Source organism: Pelophylax lessonae (assembly GCF_965119305.1).
Source record: "Pelophylax lessonae genome assembly, chromosome: 2".
Taxonomy (NCBI): domain Eukaryota; kingdom Metazoa; phylum Chordata; class Amphibia; order Anura; family Ranidae; genus Pelophylax; species Pelophylax lessonae.
The window spans coordinates 400,258,981-400,283,055 of NC_138769.1; the positions used below are offsets into that span (position 1 = coordinate 400,258,981).

Sequence of the window (24,075 nt, forward strand, 5' to 3'; positions counted from 1 at the left end):
TTACCTGTATATACAGGTCTTACCGTATTACAGGCTTACCTTATAGGCTTACCTGTATGTACAGTTCTTACCGTATTACAGGCTTACCTTATAGGCTTACCTGTATATACAGGTCTTACCGTATTACAGGCTTACCTTATAGGCTTACCTGTATATACAGGTCTTACCGTATTACAGGCTTACCTTATAGGCTTACCTGTATGTACAGGTCTTACCGTATTACAGGCTTACCTTATAGGCTTACCTGTATGTACAGGTCTTACCGTATTACAGGCTTACCTTATAGGCTTACCTGTAGGTACAAGCCTTGCCGTATTTCAGGCTTACCTTATAGGCTTACCTGTAGGTACAAGCCTTACCGTATTACAGGCTTACCTTATAGGCTTACCTGTAGGTACAACCCACATGGAAGAAAAATATATTTAAAATATATTTAAAAAAAAATCTTTTTTTCCCCCAAATATATCGGAAATATATTTGAAATGCTACAATTTTGGCCATATTCAATATATTTCTAAAAAAATTTCCCTAAATATATTGGAAATATATTTTCTTCCATATGGGAAGCCTTACCGTATTACAGGCTTACCTTATAGGCTTACCTGTATGTACAGGCCTTACCGTATTACAGGCTTACCTTATAGGCTTACCTGTAGGTACAGGCCTTACCGTATTACAGGCTTACCTTATAGGCTTACCTGTAGGTACAGGCCTTACCGTATTACAGGCTTACCTTATAGGCTTACCTGTATGTACAAGCCTACAGAGTGGGTTTACATGAACTTAAAAATAAAAAATTCAGTATACTTATCTGTTCTGTGCAATAGTTTTGCACTGAACAGCACCAATCCTCCTTTTCTGCTGTTGCCCACTAGTACTCCTGCTTGTTATGGGGCACTAATCATGTGTGCTTGCTCATCATGCGTGACACATAGAGCCTGGCTTGGCCCCGCCCCCCTTACTGGCTGTGATTGACAGCAGCAGGAGCCAATAGTGAGGAGAGAAAAGAGTGGTGATGCCGCTCTTGTGCACAGCACTGGATCAGAATGGGGCTCATGTAAGTATAAGGGGGAGGGGGGTGTTGGGGGGAAGCTGCACATGGAAGTTTTTTTTGGTTTTTAAAATGTTTTATTTAACCAGAAAGGCAGTTTTCATGTCAATAAAACAATAATAGATAGGTAATAATACACCAGTAAACTGAATATAATTATAGCCAGCTAGTACTCCCATCTATTCTACATATTCTACTCCCATCGTTAGAATATACCATGTTAAACTTTACATGTGTAGTGTAAAAGCACTTTGGTACGAAGATTATAGCTACTGTCTGAATACTAGTATGTTCTTTATTGGAAAATGTTGTACCTTGTTGTTGGTATTTTCTGATATCACACTTTGTTTGATGTGATTTTCTGCTTTCTTTTCACCTGTTTTTGAAATTCAATAAAAACTATTGATTGAAAAAAAAAATGATAGCCAGCTAGTAGATGAAATGCAGACACAAGAAGGGATCAGCAGGTTCTCAATGTAAATCCAAGACATGCATACAACTTTTAAAACCACTTTAATGAATGTGGTGGAATTCCACTTTGTAAAGAATAGCAAATCATGTGCAAGGAGAATGAAATTTTGCTTGCGCATGATTGGATGATGGAAGTCAGTTGAACATCACCCCATTCACTAAGCTTTGGGAAAATTCCCTTCCAAAGTGAACAGCCTATTTTCTTTTCTTAAAAAAAAAAAAAAAAAATGAACTCCAATAGCTCATAATAATACACAAACATTAGTGATACTTTCCAAGCTATAGGATGGAGCTGCATAAAATACAATAGTGTTAAACAAATGCCCTTGGAATATAATACAATCTAGCCATTTTAAGATGAGATGCATGTTGTTGTTTCTCTTAAAGCTCTTAGATGAATGCAAAAATGGGAAAGCAGAAATAATAGCAAATCAATAAAATTATGACTTTTTTATATCATACATATACAACATTATAGGAAAATATTCATTTTTAAGCAATATTCTTCTAAAGAAAACAAAGAGTCCCTGAAGACTTGCCTGCCAAGTTAATATCAGTGTGCCAGTTGTGAATGATTGGTTGTAGGAGCCAGGGAATACTATAAATATGCTATGTGATTGGTCAGGGGCTCCGCTCCGATTGACAGATGATGAGTGTAGGGCTCATGATTGCATCAGCTCTCTCCCTTCAGCACCTACAGAATAGGATGATCCTCCAGGACACATCACCCACACAATCCACACTACAATGTGTGCTGTCATGCTGTAATATCTCATCTTACATGAAATCATTCGGTCTGATGTGTAGCAATGAATGACTTACAGTGTCAGCCGGCTTGTGCTGCTCCTCTCTCTGTCAGCTCTCCCACACAAGTCCAATGTGCACAGACCTTTGCCTCAATTCCTCTACAACAAGACAACCTCGCTAACCCAACTATTTATAACGATCCCCAGCAGCAGCCTGCTGAACCAGCTCTAATCGGTGGGAGGCGAATTCTACACACCATCCAATTACTCCGGTCTACCTTAAAACATGACGTCACTGGAGCCTGGGAAGGAGCTCTGCTCATGTGACTCCGCTGAAGCCATCGGCGGCCATGTTGGAAATGGATGAGGACTTATTCCTTTGCTCCTGAGAAATGATACTACTACATGATGGACTGTACAGACAGGGAGTGAAGTGAGGACAATGCCCACCACTTGTGCAGCATTTGGGTGTTCTAACAATTCTAAAAGAGACAGTCATTTTACGTTTCATAGGTAGGTAACAATTACAAGGCTCTGTCATCATCTGTCTATATGCTGTTGCCCCACAGCCAATCAGATTAATCATCTGACTTTATTCTTTTGCTCACAGCCAATCAGATTCATGATCTGACTTTATTCTTTTGCCCCACAGCCAATTAGATTCATTATCTGACTTTATTCTTTTGCCCCACAGCCAACCAGATTCATCAACTGTCTTTATAACATTGCTCCACAGCCAATTAGATTCATCATCTGCCTTTATAATGTTCACCCACGGCCAATCAGATTCATTATCTGTCTTTATACTGTTGCCCCACAGCCAACCAGATTCATTAACTGTCTTTATACCTTTGCTCCACAGCCAATTAGAGTCATCATCTGCCTTTATAATGTTCACCCACAGCCAATCAGATTCATTATCTGTCTTTATACTGTTGCCCCACAGCCAATCAGATTCATCCATCTGTCTTTATGCTTTTTAGATTCAACAACTTACTTTATACTTTTGCTCTATGGCCAATTAGATTCATCATCTGTCTTTATATTGTTGCCCCACAGCCAATGAGATGTATCATCTATCTTTATACTGTTGCCCCACAGCCAATCAGATTCAAAAACTGTCCTTATATTTTTGTTCTACAGCCTATTAGATTTATTATCTCCCTTTTATTGTTTCGCCACAGCCAATCAGATTTATCATCTGTCTTTATGCTGTTGCCCCAGAGAAAATCAGACTCAACTCATCATCTGTCTTTATACTGTTGCCCCACAGCCAATCAGATTTGACAACTGAATGGGGAGAACCCCAAAGAAACTGGGAACGGCTCAAGGTGCCAGAGCCAGTCGCCAAAGGGAAAAAGAAGATGGGAAAGAAACAGAGAAAGATAAGGGACAAGAAAAATGGGGAAGCGGGGAGGGGGAGGAAGGATGAAAAGAAAAAATGGGAGAAAAGCGGAAAAGACAGGGGAAGAGGAGGGTGGACGAGAGAGGGGGTTAAAAGGGGAAGGAAAGGATCCACAGCCAATTAGATTCATCATCTGCCTTTATAATGTTCTCCCACAGCCAATCAGATTCATCATCTGTTTTTTTGCTGTTCCCCCCACAGCCAATCAGATTTAACATCTGTCTTTATGCTGTTGCCCCAGAGAAAATCAGACTCAACTCATCATCTGTCTTTATACTGTTGCCCCACAGCCAATCCGATTTCGACAACGGTCTTTATACTGTTGGTCCACGGCCAATTAGAGTCATCATCTGCCTTTATAATGTACCCCCCACAGCCAATCAGATTCATCATCTGTCTTTATACTGTTGCCCCACAGCCAATTAGATTGACTTTTTAAAGTGATAATAAACCCCTTAGTTTTCTAAGACCTTTCAGCAGCTTATTTAGGCTGGGTTCACTCTATTCGCATGTCAGGAGATTGTGACCGGCTCTCTATGAAGCTGGTTCACATATCCCCAGAGCGGCTCCAGTGCGAATTGCACAGGAATCCTGTGTGTTTTCTGATTTGTTTCAGGTCCCAATTCAGCCAAAATTTAGGAATGAAATCGGACCTGAAACGGTGAACAGGAACGCACCAGACCCCTGCTGTAAGCTGCTCCGTGCAGCAGTGTGAACCCAGCATTAAAAGCTTTTTGGTCAATCTTCATTCGTGGGTCACAGGAGTGCCCCCTCTCCAGCCCGTTGACCCCAGAAGAGGAGGATCGGAGCCACTTTGTGCAATACCACTGCACAGAGCTGGTAATTATAACATGCTTGTTATTTCTATAAAAAAAAATATTTGACTTTAGTAACACTTTAACGATTATTGATATAAATAATGTACCCGAGTATGAAAATATCCCAAAACTGTAATGATGGAATACCCTTAATGGACTTTTTTGTATGTCATTTAGTTTAAAATATGTTGGAGCAGCAATCCCTCTAATTTTAATTATATAAATACAAACAGTTTTTTTTTTTTTTTTTATTGTAACTCATTACAGTCATAATCACAAACTGATTTCTGCTACATGCACCTTTATAAGTAAAAAAAATAATAAAAAAAAAAAAGACTATACAATTCCTTTCATCACTAGTATTTGTACCTTGGTAATGACCTTCTGGCCACATTTATTTTTCTGTACCATTTTTTCTCTGTCAGATTTCCATCGAACCCAGCGAGGCGAAAACTGTGGCTGAGCCTCCTTAATCGAGAACATTTTACCCCAAGTCTGCACACATTTTTATGTTCCAAACATTTTGACGAGGCATGTTTTGACAGAACAGGCCAAACTGTGCGTTTGAGAGTCAATGCTGCACCCACAATATTTATCTACCCTGACCATATGCTGGAAAAAGTAAGTATTGTGTACAAGAAATCTTTCTTACAATTGTAAACTGAACCCTGGTATGCATGCATTAAAGCAGGGCTCGACAAACCCCAGGCACTAGGTCGCCATGGCAACAAGAAGTTTCGTCCTGGCACATGGGCTGCTGCCCAAATGCCCCCCCCCCCATGCATCTCGGGCTCTGCTTGCCCATCTGCAGGCCCAGGACCAGCGTAGCCGCCAGGTAGAGGGGGAGGGAGGAGAGTCTGCTCTCCTTCCCTTCTATTTGACTCCGAAGTGACGCGTGGCGTCACTTCCGGATCCCCATTGACAGTTTCCCAAGCCATTAAGGCAAGGAAAGAATGTATAGCAATGCAATGTGCATTGCATTACATTCATTCAGTCTCACTAGAGAGAACCTGTCACCAAAAACAATCATCACATACTTTTTGTCCCCTATGTGATGGGAAAAAAATGAAAGTATACATTTTTTTTATTAATTCTAAGAAATTAAGGTTACACCTAAGCACATAAATTCCCCACCCCAAAAAAAAAAAAATTGAGGCCCCCCACATATACGCACGCTGTGGGTTGCCTACGTCTGAAACCATCGATTGTGATACACGTTACATATGGCCGCACACGCCGGAATGAGAGCAATAAAGTTCTAGCACCAGACCTCCTTCGTAACGCTAAACTGATGACGTATAGGGGGCTTTTTAAAGCGTTGCCTATGGAAAATATAGGGTACTGACATTTTGGGTATCTATTGACTCCTTGGCTTTTATATTGTACCCCCTAAAATTACCTTTTAATGTGTTTTGTTTACTTTTGCGGTAATATCGTGTGACATCAAAAATTGGAACTACCTCTATTTTATTCTCTAGGATGTCTTCTTTCAGAAAATATATGTTTGGGGGTTTTATGTAATCTTCAGGCCTTAAAGGATTTATAAATGTGTGCAAAAACAGCTCTGGCTGTCAAACGGTTAAAGGATAAGTTCACCTTCAGGAACATGTTTCACCTGTAAGATGTTAGTTGAAAAAAACTGACTCCTAACTTTTTTAGCTGGCTCCTAGATTCAAAGCAAAATTTGTCAAGCCCTGGATAAAAAGGCCTTACACAGGTTGTGTAACTTGCACGAGATATAAAAAAAAAAAAAAATCTTAAAGCTAGCACATATAGTGGTTAGAACATGCACTGGAGGCAAAATGAGCGACTTGAACTGTAATCCCCAGGAAATAAGAGTCATCAATTCACTTGAATATCCAAGTGCTAATTCATCCATGTAGAACACATTATAAACTCTGGTTACACTTGTTTCACCTTTGCAGTGTTATATTGCCCATATCAGTTTTTATTAAATGGAAAGCTGTGTGTAAATATTAGCTTGAGCTATTTAGCTTTGTCAACAAGTTTTGATGGTGGCAATGAAAAACATGAAAAGCAGCATCGAAGTCCAGCTGCTGGCTGTGAAAATATAAGATATCATTTGCCATATTTTGTATTTCCAGAAGAGGCTGTGGCAGAACCCTCTGCTGGCTCAACTCTGGCCGACTGTCTTTTGCACTCTGAATATTCTGACACCAATTGTAATAGTGACTTATCCCTTGCTGAGACCTATTCCTGGCCTGTATAAGCAGATGCAATCACCACGGACAATCGTTATCAGATAGCGGAAATCACCAGATACCATTTCTTTCCATCCACTTAGTTTTTATTGCAAGCAGTAGGTATAGCAGACAACAAAATGTGGCAGATGATTGAAGATGGTATCTGCAGGACAAAACATGGTAATGTGTTCCTGAATGCGAGCAGATTGTATGAAGACCTAGACAGATGTGGCCATCTCTATCCCCACAAGCATAAAGAAGCAGGAACAGGAAATACATCATAAATGGGAGGGGAAAGGAGGTAACACAGAAGGGAAAGGCAAGTGCAACAACCAAAATAACCACAAGATGGCAGTGTAATGACCAAATATATAGACATTACCATAACTATGCATTATATTATATCTTGCATATTGGTGTAACAGCCCACTGAAACTGACAGCACAGCCCTTCAGATTACATTGGAAGAGTCTTTCCTGCAAAACCTGCAGGCCTCCAGAAATATGAGGCTACACCTTGGAATTTTTTTACCTCGGGACCTTGCTGCAGCACTGATGAAAGTAACATGGTCCAACAAAGATTACATACAACCATGCGGAAATGATGATTATACAGTGGGGGTGGCGCAGCAGCTAAATGCAAGCCTACACTCAAGAAGAGGGAATGATTATTATAACCCTCGTGTCCACTATTTACAGGGCCTACAAAAAGTATTCATACCCCTTGGAGTAGAGCTCTATTACTTGTAAAACTAATCACAAGGCGGTCGCAAAATATCCGTTGGTGCAGATATTTATAGAATGCCTGAATCAAAAGTATTTTATATAAGAAATTACCACCTCTTGACCATAGTGGGAAATATGTACAAAACTGCTACACATTCCCTTTTGGGACTTTTCCTTCATCCGAAGTTGCATTGTGCTTATACATAAATGAAAAGCAAACAGAATGAGAAATTGCAGGTGCATTCAAGTATATACTTTCTGGGCACCATGGATAGAGTTACCACAGGGAGCAACAGAAAATGAGATTCATGCATGCATACAGTGCCTTGAAAAAGTATTCACACCCCTTGAATTTTTCCACATTTTGTCATGTTACACCCAAAAAACGTAAATGTATTTCATTGGGTATTTAATGTGATAGAACAACACAAAGTGGATCATAATTGTAAAGTGAAAGGAAAATGATAAATGGTTTTGGTAGTGGAACCAATTGCCTTCAGAAGACACCTAATTAGTAAAAAGAGTCTGAAAAAAACAGCTTCAATGCCTGTAATCACTCTTTTCACTACATGCTGGTTACCTGCGGATGTCTGTGAGTGTTTATGACCATTTTAATAAATCTTATTGAAGCAGTTTTACACTATGTATGTGCACTTTGGCTTATTTCTATATATCGGTGTGCTGCCGGGAGACAGAGCCATCACAACCCAGGAGTATACAGATACAGTTTGATTGACCATCCCTCACAATTGGACTACTCTCTCCTATGAGGATTACATGGCCTGCTTGACCCATTTACTATAAGGTACCTGGTTCCAAATTTTCTGGTGAGCGCATATGCCTTCTATGTCGGTGCTGGGTTCTTTCTCACCGACAACTTTGGAAATCTGAACACTTCAGCTTCACTTTTGTTTTTCCAGTATTTTTCACATTGTTATATGAACTATATACTCACCTATTGTGACATGAATGTATTTTTTATGTCATTGATTTTCACAGTTATATGCACAATTCATTGTATGCATATTGATTGAGCACTGCACTTTTTATGTGATTTATGGACAATTTTATATGTCAATTGTAGTGCTGGCAGCTTCTATCTCACAGATAGTGCAGTGTTTTTCAGCATCTATCAGTAAATAGAATCCACCTGTGTGTAATTCAATCTCAGTAAAAATACAGCTGTTCTGTGAAGCCCTCAGAGGTTTGTTAGAGATTCTTAGTAAACAAACAGCATCATGAAGGCCAAGGAACACGCCAGACAGGTCTGGGATAAAGTTATGGAGAAGTTTAAAGAAGGGTTAGATTACAAAAAAAAAAATATTCCAAGCTTTAAACATCTTACGGATCTCACTGTTCAATCCATCATCTGAAAATGGAAAGAGTATGGCACAGCTCCAAACCTACCAAGACATGGCCATCCACATAAACTGACAGGCTGGGCAAGGAAAGCCTTAATCAGAGAAGAAGCCAAGAGGCCCATGGTAACTCTGAAGGAGTTGCAGAGAGCCACAGCTAAGGTAGGAGAATCTGCCCACAGGACAACTGTTAGTTGTGTACTCCACAAATCTGGCCTTTATGGAAGAGTGACAAGAAGAAAGCCATTGTTGAAAAAAACATGGTGGTGGCAGCATCATATCGTGGGAATGCTTTTCTTCAGCAGGGAAAGGGAAGCTATTTAGAGTTAATGGGAAGATGGATTGGGCCAAATACAGGGCAATCTTAGAAGAAAACCTGTTAACCTGTTAAGAGTCTGCAAAAGATATGAGACTGGGGCGGAGGTTCATCTTCCAGCAGGACAACGGTCCTAAACATACAGCCAGCTACAATAGCAAAATCAAAAGCATAATCAAAGCATATTCACGTGTTAGAATGGCCCAGTGGAAGTCTAGACCTAAACCCAATTGAGAATCTGCAGCAAGACTTGAAAGTTCCTGTTCACAGACGCTCTCCATCCAATCTGACAGAGCTTGAGCTATTTTGCAAAGAAGAATGGGCTAAAATGTCACTCTCTAGATGTGCAAAGCTGGTAGAGACATAAGCAAAAAGACTTGCAGCTGTAATCAGGGCTGCTGTTAGAAATCACGGGGTCCCGTACAGCCTACCTGGCAGCCCCACCACCTCCCCCTGAATATATCAAGACAATACTCTCACTTAAAATACACTAAAATCATTATTAGCGGACACAAACAAAACAGAGAACCTGTGGGAATTAGCCCTCAATTGTTTCTTACATTTTAAAAAAATACATATACAGTATATAATTTTTTTTTAAATGTTAAAAATGTTAACAATTTTATTTTATATATTTTTTTTTTTATATACACTTATTTTTTTACAGGACAGGGAAGCCTGAAGCGCTGTGTGGGGGGGGGGGGGCACAGTGAAAGGGGGCACACAAGCAGGGGGGAATCAGAAACAGGCAGAACAGGGAGGGGGATCAGTGTCAGAGAAGCAATTACATTATTCCTGTGTCTGTCTCTCTCCCAGCAGCAGCTAAAAGCTGGCAGGGGGGGGGGACTGGCTTTCAGCTGCTGCAGAGAGCCCAACAGGGCTTCCTTCTGTAATTGCCCCTCCGCCTGACCGCACCGATTCCCCGTGCTGTTGGGGCCCCCCTGTGTGCCCGGGCACCCTACAGCAGGACTGGTGATCCCCCCTATCAGCGGCCCTGGCTGTAATTGCAGCGAAAGGTGGTTCTACAAAGTATTGACTCAGGGGGGCTGAATACAAATGCACGCCACACTTTTCACATATTTATTTGTAAAAGATTTTGAAAACCATTTTTCATTTTCCTTCCACTTCACAATTCTTTTCCACTTTGTGTTGGTCTTTTACATTTACGTTTTTGGGTGTAACATGACAAAATGTGGAAAATTTCAAGGGGTGTGAATACTTTTTCAAGGCATTGTATGCATGAATGAATCTAATTTTCTGTTGCTCCCTGTGGTAACTCTATCCATGGTGCCCAGAAAGTATATACTTGAATGCAGCTGCAATTTCTTCATTTTTGTATAAGCACAATGCAACTTCAGATGAAGGAAAAGTCCCAAAAGGAAATGTGTAGCAGTTTTGTACATATTTCCCACTTTGGTCAAGAGGTGGTAATTTCTTATATAAAATACTTTTGATTCAGGCGTTCTATAAATATCTGCACCAACGGATATTTTGTGACCACCTTTTGCTTAGTTTTAGGGAGATCTGTTGTGCAGGGAGATCTGTTGTGCTCCAATAGATGTACTACACAAACACGTGTGCTACAAAAAAAAGCAAATGTATGGGTAGGACGGCACTAATAACATTTGTGAAGGAAGAAGCAGACCTAAAAAAATGAAGATTCTTTTAGCAATAGATTAGAGCAGTGGTTCTTAACCTTGTTGGAGGTACTGAACCCCACCAGTTTCATATGCGCATTCACCGAACCCTTCTTAATTGGAAAAATAAAATATGATTTTTTCAAATTCAAAACATAGGTATATATTTAGGTATATATTTATACATAGGTGCACAAAATGAACAAAACCATTTCTCATCACAGCTGGTTTTATGAGTGTTTCACCAATGGTGTGTGGTTTGCCCTGCTTTGCGATCAGGTAAGCAACTTCATACGATGCTATGAGGATCGGTTTGTTGATGGGGTACAAAGCCGAGAACAGGCAGACTAGCCTTTTCATCTAATCTGGCTCTCCTCACCTTGAATTCAGCGAGCGTTGTGCTCTTGTATTTTCCATCTCCATGCAGTGTTCTCTTAGTTTTGCCGGTGCTAGACTAGAATTTCTCAACTTGGCATTGCAAATCATGCAGTTAGGACGCTGACTCCCATCACGTTCTGTTATACATGTGAATCCATATTGTACATATTCGTCCGTCCACTTTCTTTTTTTGGTCGACATAGTTAGTATGAAGGGATTAATATCAAGAAAGAAATCACACGACGTACCATCACAACAGTTACAATTCGACTACTGGGTGCACCAAATTCCCTGCAGCACAGATAGGCCAAGCGATGTTGCGTGATCACCTGCAGCCAATGAGCGGGGCATGTCATCACGAATCATATGAGTCAGGTGTGTGTCTTGACCTGCGCCGAACCCGCGAGACTGACTCACCGAACCCCTGGGGTTCGATCGAACCCAGGTTAAGAACCACTGGATTAGAGTGATAGGTCTGAAGCTGCTAATAAAAAGATTTTGCCACTGCCAAATTGTTGATCTCCACTAATCAAAGCTCACGGGGCCTGATCAGTGCTTACTAGGGATGTAACGATATCAAAATCTCACGATATGATACAATTTCGATATTGACCTCACGGTACGATATTTATTGCGATATTGTGGGAAAGCTCACGGTATTGTTAAATAGCTCATATCAGTGGCCCTAACTGTCCTCAGCACTATTTTGCTCGTGTTTTAACAGACATGCAACTATTTTTTGCATACAACTAGCATAAGACCCTGAATATTTCTTGATATTAGCTTCATATAAATTCTCCATACAGTACTCCTGGGAGAGGGAGGGTCAGTACCCTGCGTCATTGAGGAATCTATTGAATCTATTTCTTACCAGTCTAACACAGAAAACAGGTTTACATGAGGAGAAAGTGAAAGAATGACCTCATCAGGGTGCTACTACTCCTTCCCCGTGAGTTACAGGCTAGTTCTATAATTCAGTGTAATTCTTCTACATTACAAGACATTACACTCACCGGCGGTCCGGTGTCTTGCTCTTGCCTTAGTGTAGTGGTGCTGTGTGTTTCCTGGTGCCTGCCTGGAAGCTGCTCCGCCAAGTCTGCCGCTCTCGTGCGCTGGCTCCGCCTCCGCCCCACAAGCCCGCCCACCCACACTGCTCCAAACCAACTGGCAGCCGCTCGCCTCGGCTCGGCCAGTAAGCACGCACTGTGCAGCAGCATAGGGAGGTGAAAGGTGAGTGACCGTCCGTGACAGACGGCGGCCAGACCAGTGAATTTGACTAATAATCGAGTCCCAGCCGCGGCTATTTTTTTTTCTTCTAGCGGCCGCCCCTGATCATCTGCCGCCTGCAAAACCGTGCCCCAACCACGACGATATCGGGACACGGTAACCATCGCGATACCGCGATAGCGGCAATATCGCTAGTGCTTACTACCTTTATTCCCCATCTTACAGTCAGAACCAGAGCAAGTTAAAGAGGTTGTAAACCTCCAAAAAAAAGTAAAAACCTGAAAGACAAAAGGCATCATGAGCTAGTATGCATCGCATATTAGCTCATTATGAAATACCTTAAAACGAAGCCCGCACACCGCTGACACAGTCACCCGTCTTCCTTCCAGGTTCGCGTCCTCCGGACATCTGATTGGCCGAAACCGCGATAAAGTTACTCCCGCGCAGGCGCACGGGAGCTACCATTTACAGCACAGGGCTCTGAAGGAACGGCACCCGCAGCCGTTCCTTCAGAGCGCATGCGCCAGTGATGTCACTGGGTACATGCAAAGTAAATATCTCCTAAACGGTACATGTTTAGGAGATATTTACAGTACCTATAGGTAAGCGATAAGTGAAAAAAATAGGCGCTGGTAATCAGGTAATCAGTGGTGGTGTTCCAGGTGTGTTAGGGGGTATTAGATCGTCTACACCAATCAATTATGTCCCTAAAGATAAACCTCGTTTACCAATAAATAAATAAATAAATGGTGGATTTTAAAATCATCTATAATACCATAATGTGAACAATTTGTGATAACAACCTAGTAAAAAGGTGAAATATATATCTCTGTGTCTATATAAAATTGGTGACTTTTAGTGATAATAAAATTGCAATTAGTGACACTTGTGTTATAAAACCTTGCATGACATAAAAACGCATGTAATTAGCAATAAGATCTATAAAATCTGTAATTCGTTTATATTTTTGTGCAATAGGTGAAAGAAAGTCTGTGATAAATTGCAATTATTGACACTTGTGTTATAAAACGTTGTGTGACATAAAAACGCATTTAATTAGCAATGAAATCTATAAAATCTGTAATTCATTCATATTTTTGTGCAATAGGTGAAAGAAAGTCCGTGGTGATTAAATAAAATCTTCAAACTGCTTTTGTGCTCCAATTTGTGCTCTTGATAAAATGCAGCAATATTTGCTTCTTACCAGATGGCTTTAGGCCACAAGGACCTAGATCGCTTTTGATCCCTTTAAGGATAGATCAATCCTCCACCGAGTTTATCCAATCCAGGGATAGGTGGTAGATGTTCCAATCTGGATCTGGACCGTAGGATAGGGTCTCAAGCAGATGTATATGGGAAAATATGATAGGGAAGCCAAAATATAGTGTAAATCCGTTTTTATTATAGTGACAAAATAAAAGATAAATTTGGCTGCTTACAGTGTGTAGTGCCTTCCTGGCACTAGGTGGAAGCGCTGCAATATGTTTTGGGTGTATGGAAGTGACCACTCTGGTGCTCTATAATAGGATACAGTTTCCTTCCCAGCCCCTGTAGCGTGGCAGCGGTGGCGTGCGTTTTTTTTGGCACACCACCATTAAAATAAAAAAGGGCAGCAGGTTTTTGCATTACATCAAGGGCCAAAGCATTAAAACCAGGCGCCTTCACCTATAATCCACCTATAGGTAACCGTTATCATAGGCTTACCTATAGGTACAAGTTACAATGGAAGCTATACTTCCTCTTTAAAGGGGCTACCTATATTAGACTTCTAGAAATGCTAGTTGCCTGGTGGTTTGTCTTGATACACTCCCCTTTATACATTTTGTCACTCACCTGAACAAGTACGAAGATCAGGAAATTCAGAAATATTTGTGGACAGGTCATTTTTTCAAAGCACTGGAAGAAGGAAGTCAGCCAGGCAACTATTATTTTTTTTAGAAGTCAGCAATGGTGGCCTGTGTGTTGCTTTTAGGCAACATAGCTCTGCTCTGGCTGACAAATTGCACCTTTTATTAAAAAAAAAAAAAAAAAATGGGTTAAAAAGATTGTGTCCTGTTGCACATGGGATGGAAGAAAAAGGAGGCGCCTCTGAGTGCAGATGTAAATTTAATATACAGTGCCTTGCGAAAGTATTCGCCCCCCTTGAACTTTTCGAACTTTTGCCACATTTCAGGCTTCAAACATAAAGATATAAAACTGTATTTTTTTGTGAAGAATCAACAACAAGTGGGACACAATCATGAAGTGGAATGAAATTTTTTGGATATTTCAAATTTTAACAAATAAAAAACTGAAAAATTGGGCGTGCAAAATTATTCAGCCCCCTTAAGTTAATACTTTGTAGCGCCACCTTTTGCTGCGATTACTGCTGTAAGTTGCTTTGGGTATGTCTCTATCAGTTTTGCACATCGAGAGACTGAAATTTTTGCCCATTCCTCCTTGCAAAACTGCTCAAGCTCAGTGAGGTTGGATGGAGAGCGTTTGTGAACAGCAGTTTTCAGTTCTTTCCACAGATTCTCGTTTTGATTCAGGTCTGGACTTTGACTTGGCCATTCTAACACCTGGATATGTTTATTTGTGAACCATTCCATTGTAGATTTTGCTTTATGTTTTGGATCATTGACTTGTTGGAAGACAAATCTCCGTCCCAGTCTCAGGTCTTTTGCAGACTCCATCAGGTTTTCTTCCAGAATGGTCCTGTATTTGGCTCCATCCATCTTCCCATCAATTTGAACCATCTTCCCTGTCCCTGCTGAAGAAAAGCAGGCCCAAACCATGATGCTGCCACCACCATGTTTGGCAGTGGGGATGGTGTGTTCAGGGTGATGAGCTGTGTTGCTTTTACGCCAAACATAACATTTTGCATTATTGCCAAAAAGTTTGATTTTGGTTTCATCTGACCAGAGCACTTTCTTCCACATGTTTGGTGTGTCTCCCAGGTGGCTTGTGGCAAACTTTAAACAACACTTTTTATGGATATCTTTAAGAAATGGCTTTCTTCTTGCCACTCTTCCATAAAGGCCAGATTTGTGCAGTATACGACTGATTGTTGTCCTTTGGACAGAGTCTCCCACCTCATCCAGAGTGATCATGGGCCTCTTGGCTGCATCTCTGATCAGTCTTCTCCTTGTATGAGCTGAAAGTTTAGAGGGACGGCCAGGTCTTCGTAGATTTGCAGTGGTCTGATACTCCTTCCATTTCAATATTAACGCTTGCACAGTGCTCCTTGGGATGTTTAACCACTTTACTACCAGTCACGTAACCTCTACGTCATCAGACTTTGCGGGGTTATACCGGGATGATGCCTCTAGCTAGAGGCATCATCCCGGTACCGTTGTTTGAAGCCGACGGTCGACTTTCCGTCGATAACGATCGATGCGGCTCGGGAGCCGCTCGATCGTTACCCGGGGGGGCGGGAGGGGACGTCCCCCCCCTCCCGCCGCCTTCCGCGGCTTTGCTCGGGGCTACCGTCCCACCGGGAGCCCCGAGCACCCAGCCGGCACGTCCGCCGGCTGGATGGAGTCCCGATGAATGCCGGAAACGGCATCGATCGGGTCTCCGATGACGTAACCCGGAGGCGGCGTCCATGACGTCACGTCCGGGTTACTGTGCTGCAAAAGGCGGCAGATTTGAAAAACGGCTGTATGCAAAAATGCCGTTTTCGGCGTTTTGCATACAGGGAAGTGTAGTGGAGGGGTCTAGGGTCTTTTAGACCCTCGATCCCTCCATAAAGAGTACCTGTCACGACATATTGCTGTCACCAGGGATGTTTACATTGCTTGTGACAGCAATAAAAGTGATCAGATTTTTTTTTTTTTAAAAACCTGTAATAAAGTTTAAAAAAAAAGAAAAAATAAATAGGAAAAAAAAAAAAAAAAAAATTTAGCCGTCCCCGTCACCGTTAGCTCGCGCACAAAAAAAAACGTATACGCAAGTCGAGCCGCAAATGAAATCGCTGTTCAAACCACACATGTGTGGTATCGCCGCGATCGCCAGAGCGTGGGCAATAATTAAAAAAAAAGAGCTACACTCTAACTCTAAACTGGTAACCGTTAAATAAATTTAAAGCGTCGCAGATTGAGATCTCTATTGACCGTAGTTTGTCGCCATCCCACGGGGGGGCGCAATTTTAAACCGTAACATGTTTGGTATCTATTTACTCGGCGTGACATCATCTTTCACAATATACAAAAAAAATGGGCTAACTTTACTGTTTAGTATTTTTTAAATGCAGTGAAATGTGATTTTTCAAATTTTTTCCAAAAAAATGGCGTTTTAAAGACCGCTGCGCAAATACCGCGTGACAAAAAATTTTGCAATGACCGACATTTTATTCTCCAGAGTCTTTGCTAAAAAAATATATATAATGTTTGGGGGTTCTAAGTAGTTTTCTAGGAAAAAATACTGGTTTTAACTTGTGAACAAAAAGTGTCCGAAATAGGGCTGGGGCTAAAGTGGTTAAAGCTTTAAAAATCTTTTTGTATCCAAATCCAGCTTTAAACTTCTCCACGACAGTATCACGGACCTGCCTGGTGTGTTCCTTGTTCTTCATGATGCTCTCTGCACTTTAAACTGACCTCTGAGACTATCACAGTGCAGGTGCATTTATACGGAGACTTGATTATACACAGGTGGATTCTATTTATCATCATTAGTCATTTAGGTCAACATTGGATCATTCAGAGATCCTCACTGAACTTCTGGAGAGAGTTTGCTGCACTGAAAGTAAAGGGGCTGAATAGTTTTGCACTCCCAATTTTTCAGTTTTTTATTTGTTAACAAAATTTGAAATATCCAATACATTTTGTTCCACTTCATGATTGTGTCCCACTTGTTGTTGATTCTTCACAAAAAATTACAGTTTTATATCTTAATGTTGGAAATGTGGCAAAAGGTCGAAAAGTTCAAGGGGGCCAAATACTTTCGCAAGGCACTGTAAATAAAAACAGTAGTAACTTACATTCAGTAAGTGTTAGCAGGCATATAGGTGTAAATGTCGGATCCTGAGATCCCAGGTAGATGTCAGTCCCTGGTGCTGGAGTGCAGCAGCGTCCTGTAGATGAGTGTGAGACCGTAGCAGTCTCTCACTGCCTCCTCTTTTTTCCAGCATAGCAGTGGGAAGATCTTCAGAACGAGGCTTAGGACGCGAAGGCTCCAGCAGCGTGAGATCATGACATCACCAGAATGCAACGCGTTTCACAGATTGCGCGCTGCGGGTGTTACGGCAGCCCCACTCCTTTGTCAAAGCAAAATTATGCAAGCTCTGAAACGTGTCGCATTCTGGTGATGTCACAATCCTGTGCCGCTGGAGCCTTCGCGTTCCAAACCTCGTTCTGAAGATCTTCCCTCTGCTACGCCGGAACACAGACGAGACAGTGAGAGACTGCTCCGGTCTCACACTCGTCTACAGGACGCTGCTGCACTCTAGCACCAGGGACTGACATCTACCTGGGATCTTACAATTCAATATTTACACCTATACGCCTGCTAACACTTACTGAATGAAAGTTACTACTGTTTTTATTTATATTAAATTTACATCTGCACTCAGAGGCGCTCCTTTTTCTTCCATCTCTACACAGCCGTAGATATCTGGTTTCAGCCTCCGTTGATGGCAGCCCTGAGTAACTGGACCTATAGCACCTCTGAGTCCCAGTTCACACTGGGGCAACTTGTCAGGCGACTTAGACGCCTGACAAGTCGCGCTCTATTCAGTGCAATGGAATCATTCTAATCGGAGGAACTCAAGTCGCTCCCACTTAGAAAAAGGTTCCTGCACTACTTTGGGGGTGACTTGCATTGATTTCTATTAGAGAAGTCGTTTGCAAGCTACGCTGAAGTCGGGCTGCATGGGGCTTCTTCAGAGTCGGGTGACTTTAAAGCTTCCCCAGTGTGAACCCAGCCTGAGAGGTGCATGGGCTTTGTTCAAAAAATAAATAATAAAATTAAACAAACGCCCACCAACCTCCTGTTTTATATTAATTCACTCATTTATCCCCCCCCCCCCCTTTTTCTCCATTTTTGTATTGCATTATATGCCTTTCTTTCTATTGTACCTGTTAAACATGAATAGTTGGTGGCTGTCCTGAAATATATAATCACTAGCTAGGGTAACCTGCTAAACACTGGGATGCAAAGAAGACCTGACACTCAGATCAGAAGACTTCCTTTCCAAAGGGCCTTTCACTTGCTAATGGCCATGTATGAAAGTGAATGTTAATGAATGATAGGAGTTACTTGGGTCTAATTTTCAAACCTTTTTGTGTCTACAGATAGCGCTTGTGAAGAAAGCAGCCAATACAAAACTAGAGCAGCAGCCTCCACCATTGTACATTCCAGACAGCCAGAAACAAACAGGAACTCACTATGATCATGCCTATTGCCTTCCAAGCCCTGCTGAAATAAAGAAAAAAATCTGGGAACTTGAAAAGAAACTGGAACTTGCCCACAAGAAAATAAAAATATATCAGCAGAGGGAACGCAGAGTAAAGGGAAAATGCTTGCTAGAGGATATTAATCCAGATTTAAACAAGGGATCAAGAGCCACAAAACAGGAGTTGGTATGTGAACAGCAGAAAGAAGAGACCAGAACAAATCTTAGGACAATGGTATAAAAGGAGAATGCCCATTTATACTAGGACTCTTCAATACATAGTGCACAATTCAGGAAACACTACAGTTTCATATATAAAAAAAATTGCAAACAATGATGAGGGTCCGCACCCCGGTGTTCCTAAAACAACTTGCCTCCGAAGCCTATTCTGACACTTCTCATATACATGTAAAAACAGCATTTTTTTTTACTGGATAATTACTTTGACCCCCCAAACATTTTCTGAAAAGCAAAGGCCCAGGAGGAAAAAAAGTTAGTTGTTGCAATTTTTTATGTCACATATTTGTGTAGTGGTTTTTGCAAATTAATAAAAAAATAAAAAAACTGTCTCCCAGGATTGCCTGGTGTCTGCATAGACTGTCAGAAGCAGGGCCACTGATAGGGGGGGACCACCAGCCCTCTTGTAGGGGGCCCGAGCACACAGGGGGGCCCACACAGAGAGGGGGATTAGTGATGAACAAATACAGAAATCTTCCTCCAGCACCTGAATCTGATCTGTCCCTCTCCCTGCTATCAGCTTTTATTTGTTGAGAAAGAGACAGTTGTCCCTCACTCCCCCTCCCTTGTGTGGCCCCCCCTCCCACCACTTATCTCTGCTCAGGAGTTTATTTGTAAATTGTAACTTTGTTTCTCTCTCTCTGTCTCTCTGATCACTGAGCTCCAACTGTCCAGCCTGTATATTTTTCTCATCTCATCTTCTTTTTTATTTAACATAGTTTTTTTTTTTAGATTTAGCAGGAATTTTGCGAGTTATGTTATATTTGTGTCTGATAATAGTGATTTTGTTGTAATTTTAGCTAAATATACCTTTAATATTTTCTTGGGGGGATCTGCCAGGTAGTCTGTACGGGGCCCCGCGATTTCTAACAGCAGCCCTGGTCAGGAGTGATTCATGCAGATAGAGGAAGAGCAGAAAGAAAATCACAGTACGTGCTTTAGATCAAAGTTGTTCCTTTTTCATTTCAGAGGTTTACAACAACTTTAACCACTTCCATACCGCACGATTTCTGACACTCCGCTCCTACATGTAAAAATCATAATTGTTTTGCTAGAAAATTACTTGGAACCCCCAAACATTATATATATATTTTTTAGCAGAGCATTGCAACTTTTTATGTCTCACTGTATTTGCGCAGAAACTTTTATGAATTAAAAAAAAAAAAAAACACTTAAGTTAGACCAATTTTTTTGTATAATGTGAAAGATGATGTTATGCTGAGTGAATAGATACTTAATATGTCACACTTTAACCACTTGCCGACCAGTCACTGGGACTGTACTGCGGCAAAGTGTCTCGATTCCGTCCAGCGACGTAGACCTACGTCTCTGGACTCCTCCCCCTGTAGGCGGCGCTCGTGCGCCGCCGGAGGCGCTCTCCCACTGTTTTCAGTCACAGTGGGAGTCAAGCCAGGGGAGGAGCGGCGGCGATCTCCGCTGCTCTTCCCCGATCGTCGGGGAATCAAGTTTGGAGATCCGCCGCTTGTGTAAACAGAGCGGGCAGATCTCCTAAGTGACAAGGAGTGACAGATTGCAGTGTTCAGCATAGCTGAACATGCGATCTGTCCCTGTGTCACTCAGTCACCTCCCCCCACACACGTTAGTAAGCACCAGGCATACATTAACCCCTCCCTTTCCAATAAAATTAACCCCTTCCCTGCCAGTGTCATTTTTACAGTAACAGTGCATATTTATAGCAGTGATTACTATAGAAATGTCACTGGTACCCCCAAAAGTGTCAAAAATGTCAGTCAAGGGTCTGATCTGTCCGCCGCAATGTCGCAGTCCCACAAAAAAAATCGCAGATCGCCGCCATTACTCGTTAAAAAAAACCACCAAAAATGACAGAAATCTTTCCCTTAGTTAGTAAACGCAATAACTTTTGAGCAAACCAATCAAAATATGCTTATTGTGATTTTTTTTACCAAACATATGTAGCAGAAAACAAATTGGCCAAAAATGTAAAAAAATTTAGATTTTTAAATTTTTTGGGGGGGAATTTCATATAAAAAAATGTTAAAAATATTGTTATTTTTTCAAAATAAACGCTCTTTTTTTGTTTATAGCGCAAAAAGTAAAAATCGCACAGGTGATCAAATACCACCAAAAGAAAGCTCTGTTTGTGGGAAAAAAAGGACGTAAATTTTGTTTGGGTATGGCGTCGCACGACCGCGCAATTGTCAGTTAAAGTCGCACAGCGCCGAAACGCAAAAAGTGGCCTGGACGTAAGACAGCAAAATCCTCCAGTGGTTAAAATTGCGCACACTCGTTACAAGTTTAGAGTAAGGCTCGGTTCACACTTGTGTGATGCGGGAACGCTGCGAATATGCAGCGTGTTCCCGCATCGCATCCGCACATCTGGCAGTTCACACTGCCATATGCGATACGCAGGGGGTGTCAATTAAAAGTTAACGACACCCCCAGTTGCGATCGCATATCGCAGTGCGATCTGCAAGTTCGCACAGAATCAGATCGCACAAGTGTGAACCACTGTGCGATCCGATTCTGATGCGGCTCAAAAAAAGCCTCATGTGCGAGTTTGCTGCGGATGCGCTGCAAATTCAGCCATACAAAGTGTATGGCTGAACTCACATCCGCACATGAGATCACATGTAATGAAGGAGCAGTGCGCTCTGAATTACATGCGATCTCGCAAACCGCACAAGTGTGAACTGGCACTAACAGTAGAGGTCTTGGACTAGAATTGTTGCTCTCGCTCTAACGTTTGCGGCGATACCTCACATGAATGGATTGAACGCTGTTTACAAATGTCGCCACAACGAACGCATGCATTCGCTTCCACATGCGAGCACGCGGGGACGGGGGACACTTTAATTTTTTTTTTTATTTAATTTTTTATTTTTACACTTTTCCTTTCATTTTTTTTTCTGATCACTTTTATTCCTATTACAAGGAATGTAAACATCCCTTGTAATAGGAATAGTGAATGACAGGTCCTCTTTATAGGGGTCAATAAGACCTCAGATCTCTCCTAGAGGCTAGAAAACTTGAAATAAAAAAAAAAAAAACGATCTTGTCTATTCAGTATTTCATGTATTGCAGTATTGAAAACTGCCAGGCTGGGCGTGACATCATCACGTCGTGCCCGGGCCTCCGAGAGTCATAGAGCCTGCCGGGGACCATCTGGTCCTGGCAGTCTCTATGGTGACACTTCTGCTGGTGGCTGATTTCGGCTCGCCGATCGCACGGGCGAGCCGGTAAAAGCAGACAAGCCGTGTGGAGGGGGATGTCTCCTCCCGCCGCCTCTAAAAACAATCAAGCAGCTGAACAGCCGCTATGATTGTTCTTATGGTGAAGGGAATTCGCCGGCTAAGCCGGCTAAAAAAAATATCTGAATGATGCCTGCAGCTGCAGGCATCATTCAGATATCCCCACTCAAAGCCCAGGACGTAATATGACGTCCACCTAAGGGGAAGTGGTTAAAGTTCAGTTATGATACAATAATTATGGAAAATATTTGAAGTGGTGAGTGCTCATTCATACAAATATTTTTATTTTCAGAATGCTCAAAAATTTCTCCAGTTTCAGCTCTTCTGTTTATATTGTACAGTAGCTGGACAGAACACAGCTAAAATAAAAACCTGCCAATGAATCAGTGTGAAGACAACTCATACCAATTAACACATTGACCCACTTGTGTATAGGGGTTGTAAAGTCAGAAGGTTTTTTATCTTAATGCATTCTATTAGGATAAAAAGCTTTCTGTGTGCAGCAGCTCCCCTAGCACTTACCTGAGCCCATCTCGATCCAGCAATGTTGCAGGAGTGTCTCCACTGCCCGGGACTGTCCCTCCTCATTGGCTCAGACAACAGCGTGGTGCCACTGGCTCCTGCCGCTGTCAAAGTCAGTGAGCCAATGAGGAGAGGGGGGGGGGGGGCAAGGTGTCTGAATGGACACGGAGCTGCGGCTCAACTCAGGTGCCCTCATAGCAAACTTCTTGCTGTGGGGGCACTCAACAGGGGGGAGGGGCCAGGAGTGCTTAAGAGGGACCAGAGAAGAGGAGAATCTGGGCTGCTCTATGCAAAACCACCACACAGAGCAGGTAAGTATGACATTTGTTATTTTTAACAAAAAAAAAAAGAGACTTTAATATTACTTTAACCCCTAGTTTTTTATATTTGGAAAAATGGATTTTTGACTTAACGTAAAATCCATTTCGCTTATGTTCATTGACGGACACAGCTCTTAATCTTACTATCTATACTGCCCCCTACAGAAGTAGGAGACTAGGCAGAAAAAAAGACCCTTGATGGAATAAACCAGAATCACTGTGTCTAATCCCTCTGGAAATGGTCACAGAGGAAGCAGGCAACCCCTTCCGAGGCCCATCCGTAAGCACAAATAGTGAGTATGATTTCTTAAAAGACTCTGTCAGGTACACCGTAATCGCCCGGACAACATCCAAGGCATGCAAAGCAATTTCTTTCATATGTTTTGGCCTGGGATACAGGGAAGGCAACACAATGTCTTCATTTAAATGAAAATCAGAGACAACCTGAGAAAGGAACAACAGACAGGGGCGAAGAACCACCTTATCACTGTGAACCACCAAGTAAGGTGAACGACAGGGTAACGCCACCAGAGGTGAAAGCCATCAAAAGGGCCACCTTCTGGGACAGCGTAAGCAGCGGAATCTCCCAAAAATTCTCAAAAGGAGGTTTCTGGAGGACTGAGAGCACCAAATTGAGGTCCCAAGGCGTCAACAGAGACTGCACTGGAGGGGTCAAGTGCCTAACTCCCTGAAGAAACGTACGCACCAAGGAGTATGTGGCTAAGGGCCGTTGAAAGAAGACCGCTAAGACTGACACCTGACCCTTGATAGTATTCAAGGCCAGTTTCTGCTCAACCCCCCATTGAAGAAAGGTCAAGATCCAAGCCGCCGAAAAGGATGAACCCCAAGAGACTCACACCATGCAATGTATGTCTTCCACGATGGTAGATCTTCCTAGAAGTAGATTTCCTAGCTTTTAACAGCGTTGGAATCACCGACTTAGACAAACCTCTATCCATCAGTACCTGGTTGTTCAACAGCCAAGCCATCAAAGCCAGCGACTGTAAAGAGGATGGAAGATTGGTCCTTGGGACAGCGAATCCTCCCTGAGAGGAAG

The 24,075-nt window shown here is 42.1% G+C and overlaps 2 protein-coding genes across 2 annotated transcripts in view; one reads left to right on the plus strand and one right to left on the minus strand.

Moving 5' to 3' along the window:
• PSPH (phosphoserine phosphatase) overlaps positions 1–2,425 on the minus strand; it is a 42,098-nt gene extending 39,673 nt beyond the window's left edge. The window contains exon 1 of the mRNA XM_082245483.1: positions 2,345–2,425. The gene's annotated coding sequence lies outside the window, so the exon portion shown is untranslated. The remainder of the gene's footprint in view (positions 1–2,344) is intronic.
• A 157-nt stretch (positions 2,426–2,582) lies between these two features.
• Positions 2,583–19,024, plus strand: LOC309546010 (THAP domain-containing protein 2-like). Its single transcript, XM_082245484.1, has 3 exons — positions 2,583–2,781; positions 4,917–5,112; positions 18,609–19,024. The coding sequence occupies exons 1-3, from the start codon at positions 2,711–2,713 to the stop codon at positions 18,948–18,950; spliced, it is 609 nt and encodes a 202-aa protein (XP_082101610.1). The 5' UTR covers positions 2,583–2,710; the 3' UTR covers positions 18,951–19,024.
• Positions 19,025–24,075: the final 5,051 nt, after the last annotated feature.

Coding starts and splice junctions, on each gene's coding strand:
- LOC309546010 (XM_082245484.1), top strand. CDS start 2,711: ATGCCCACCACTTGTGCAGCATTTGGGTGTTCTAACAATTCTAAAAGA. Junction 2,782..4,916: donor AGTCATTTTACGTTTCATAG/GTAGGTAACAAT, acceptor TTTCTCTGTCAG/ATTTCCATCGAACCCAGCGA. Junction 5,113..18,608: donor CTGACCATATGCTGGAAAAA/GTAAGTATTGTG, acceptor TTGTGTCTACAG/ATAGCGCTTGTGAAGAAAGC.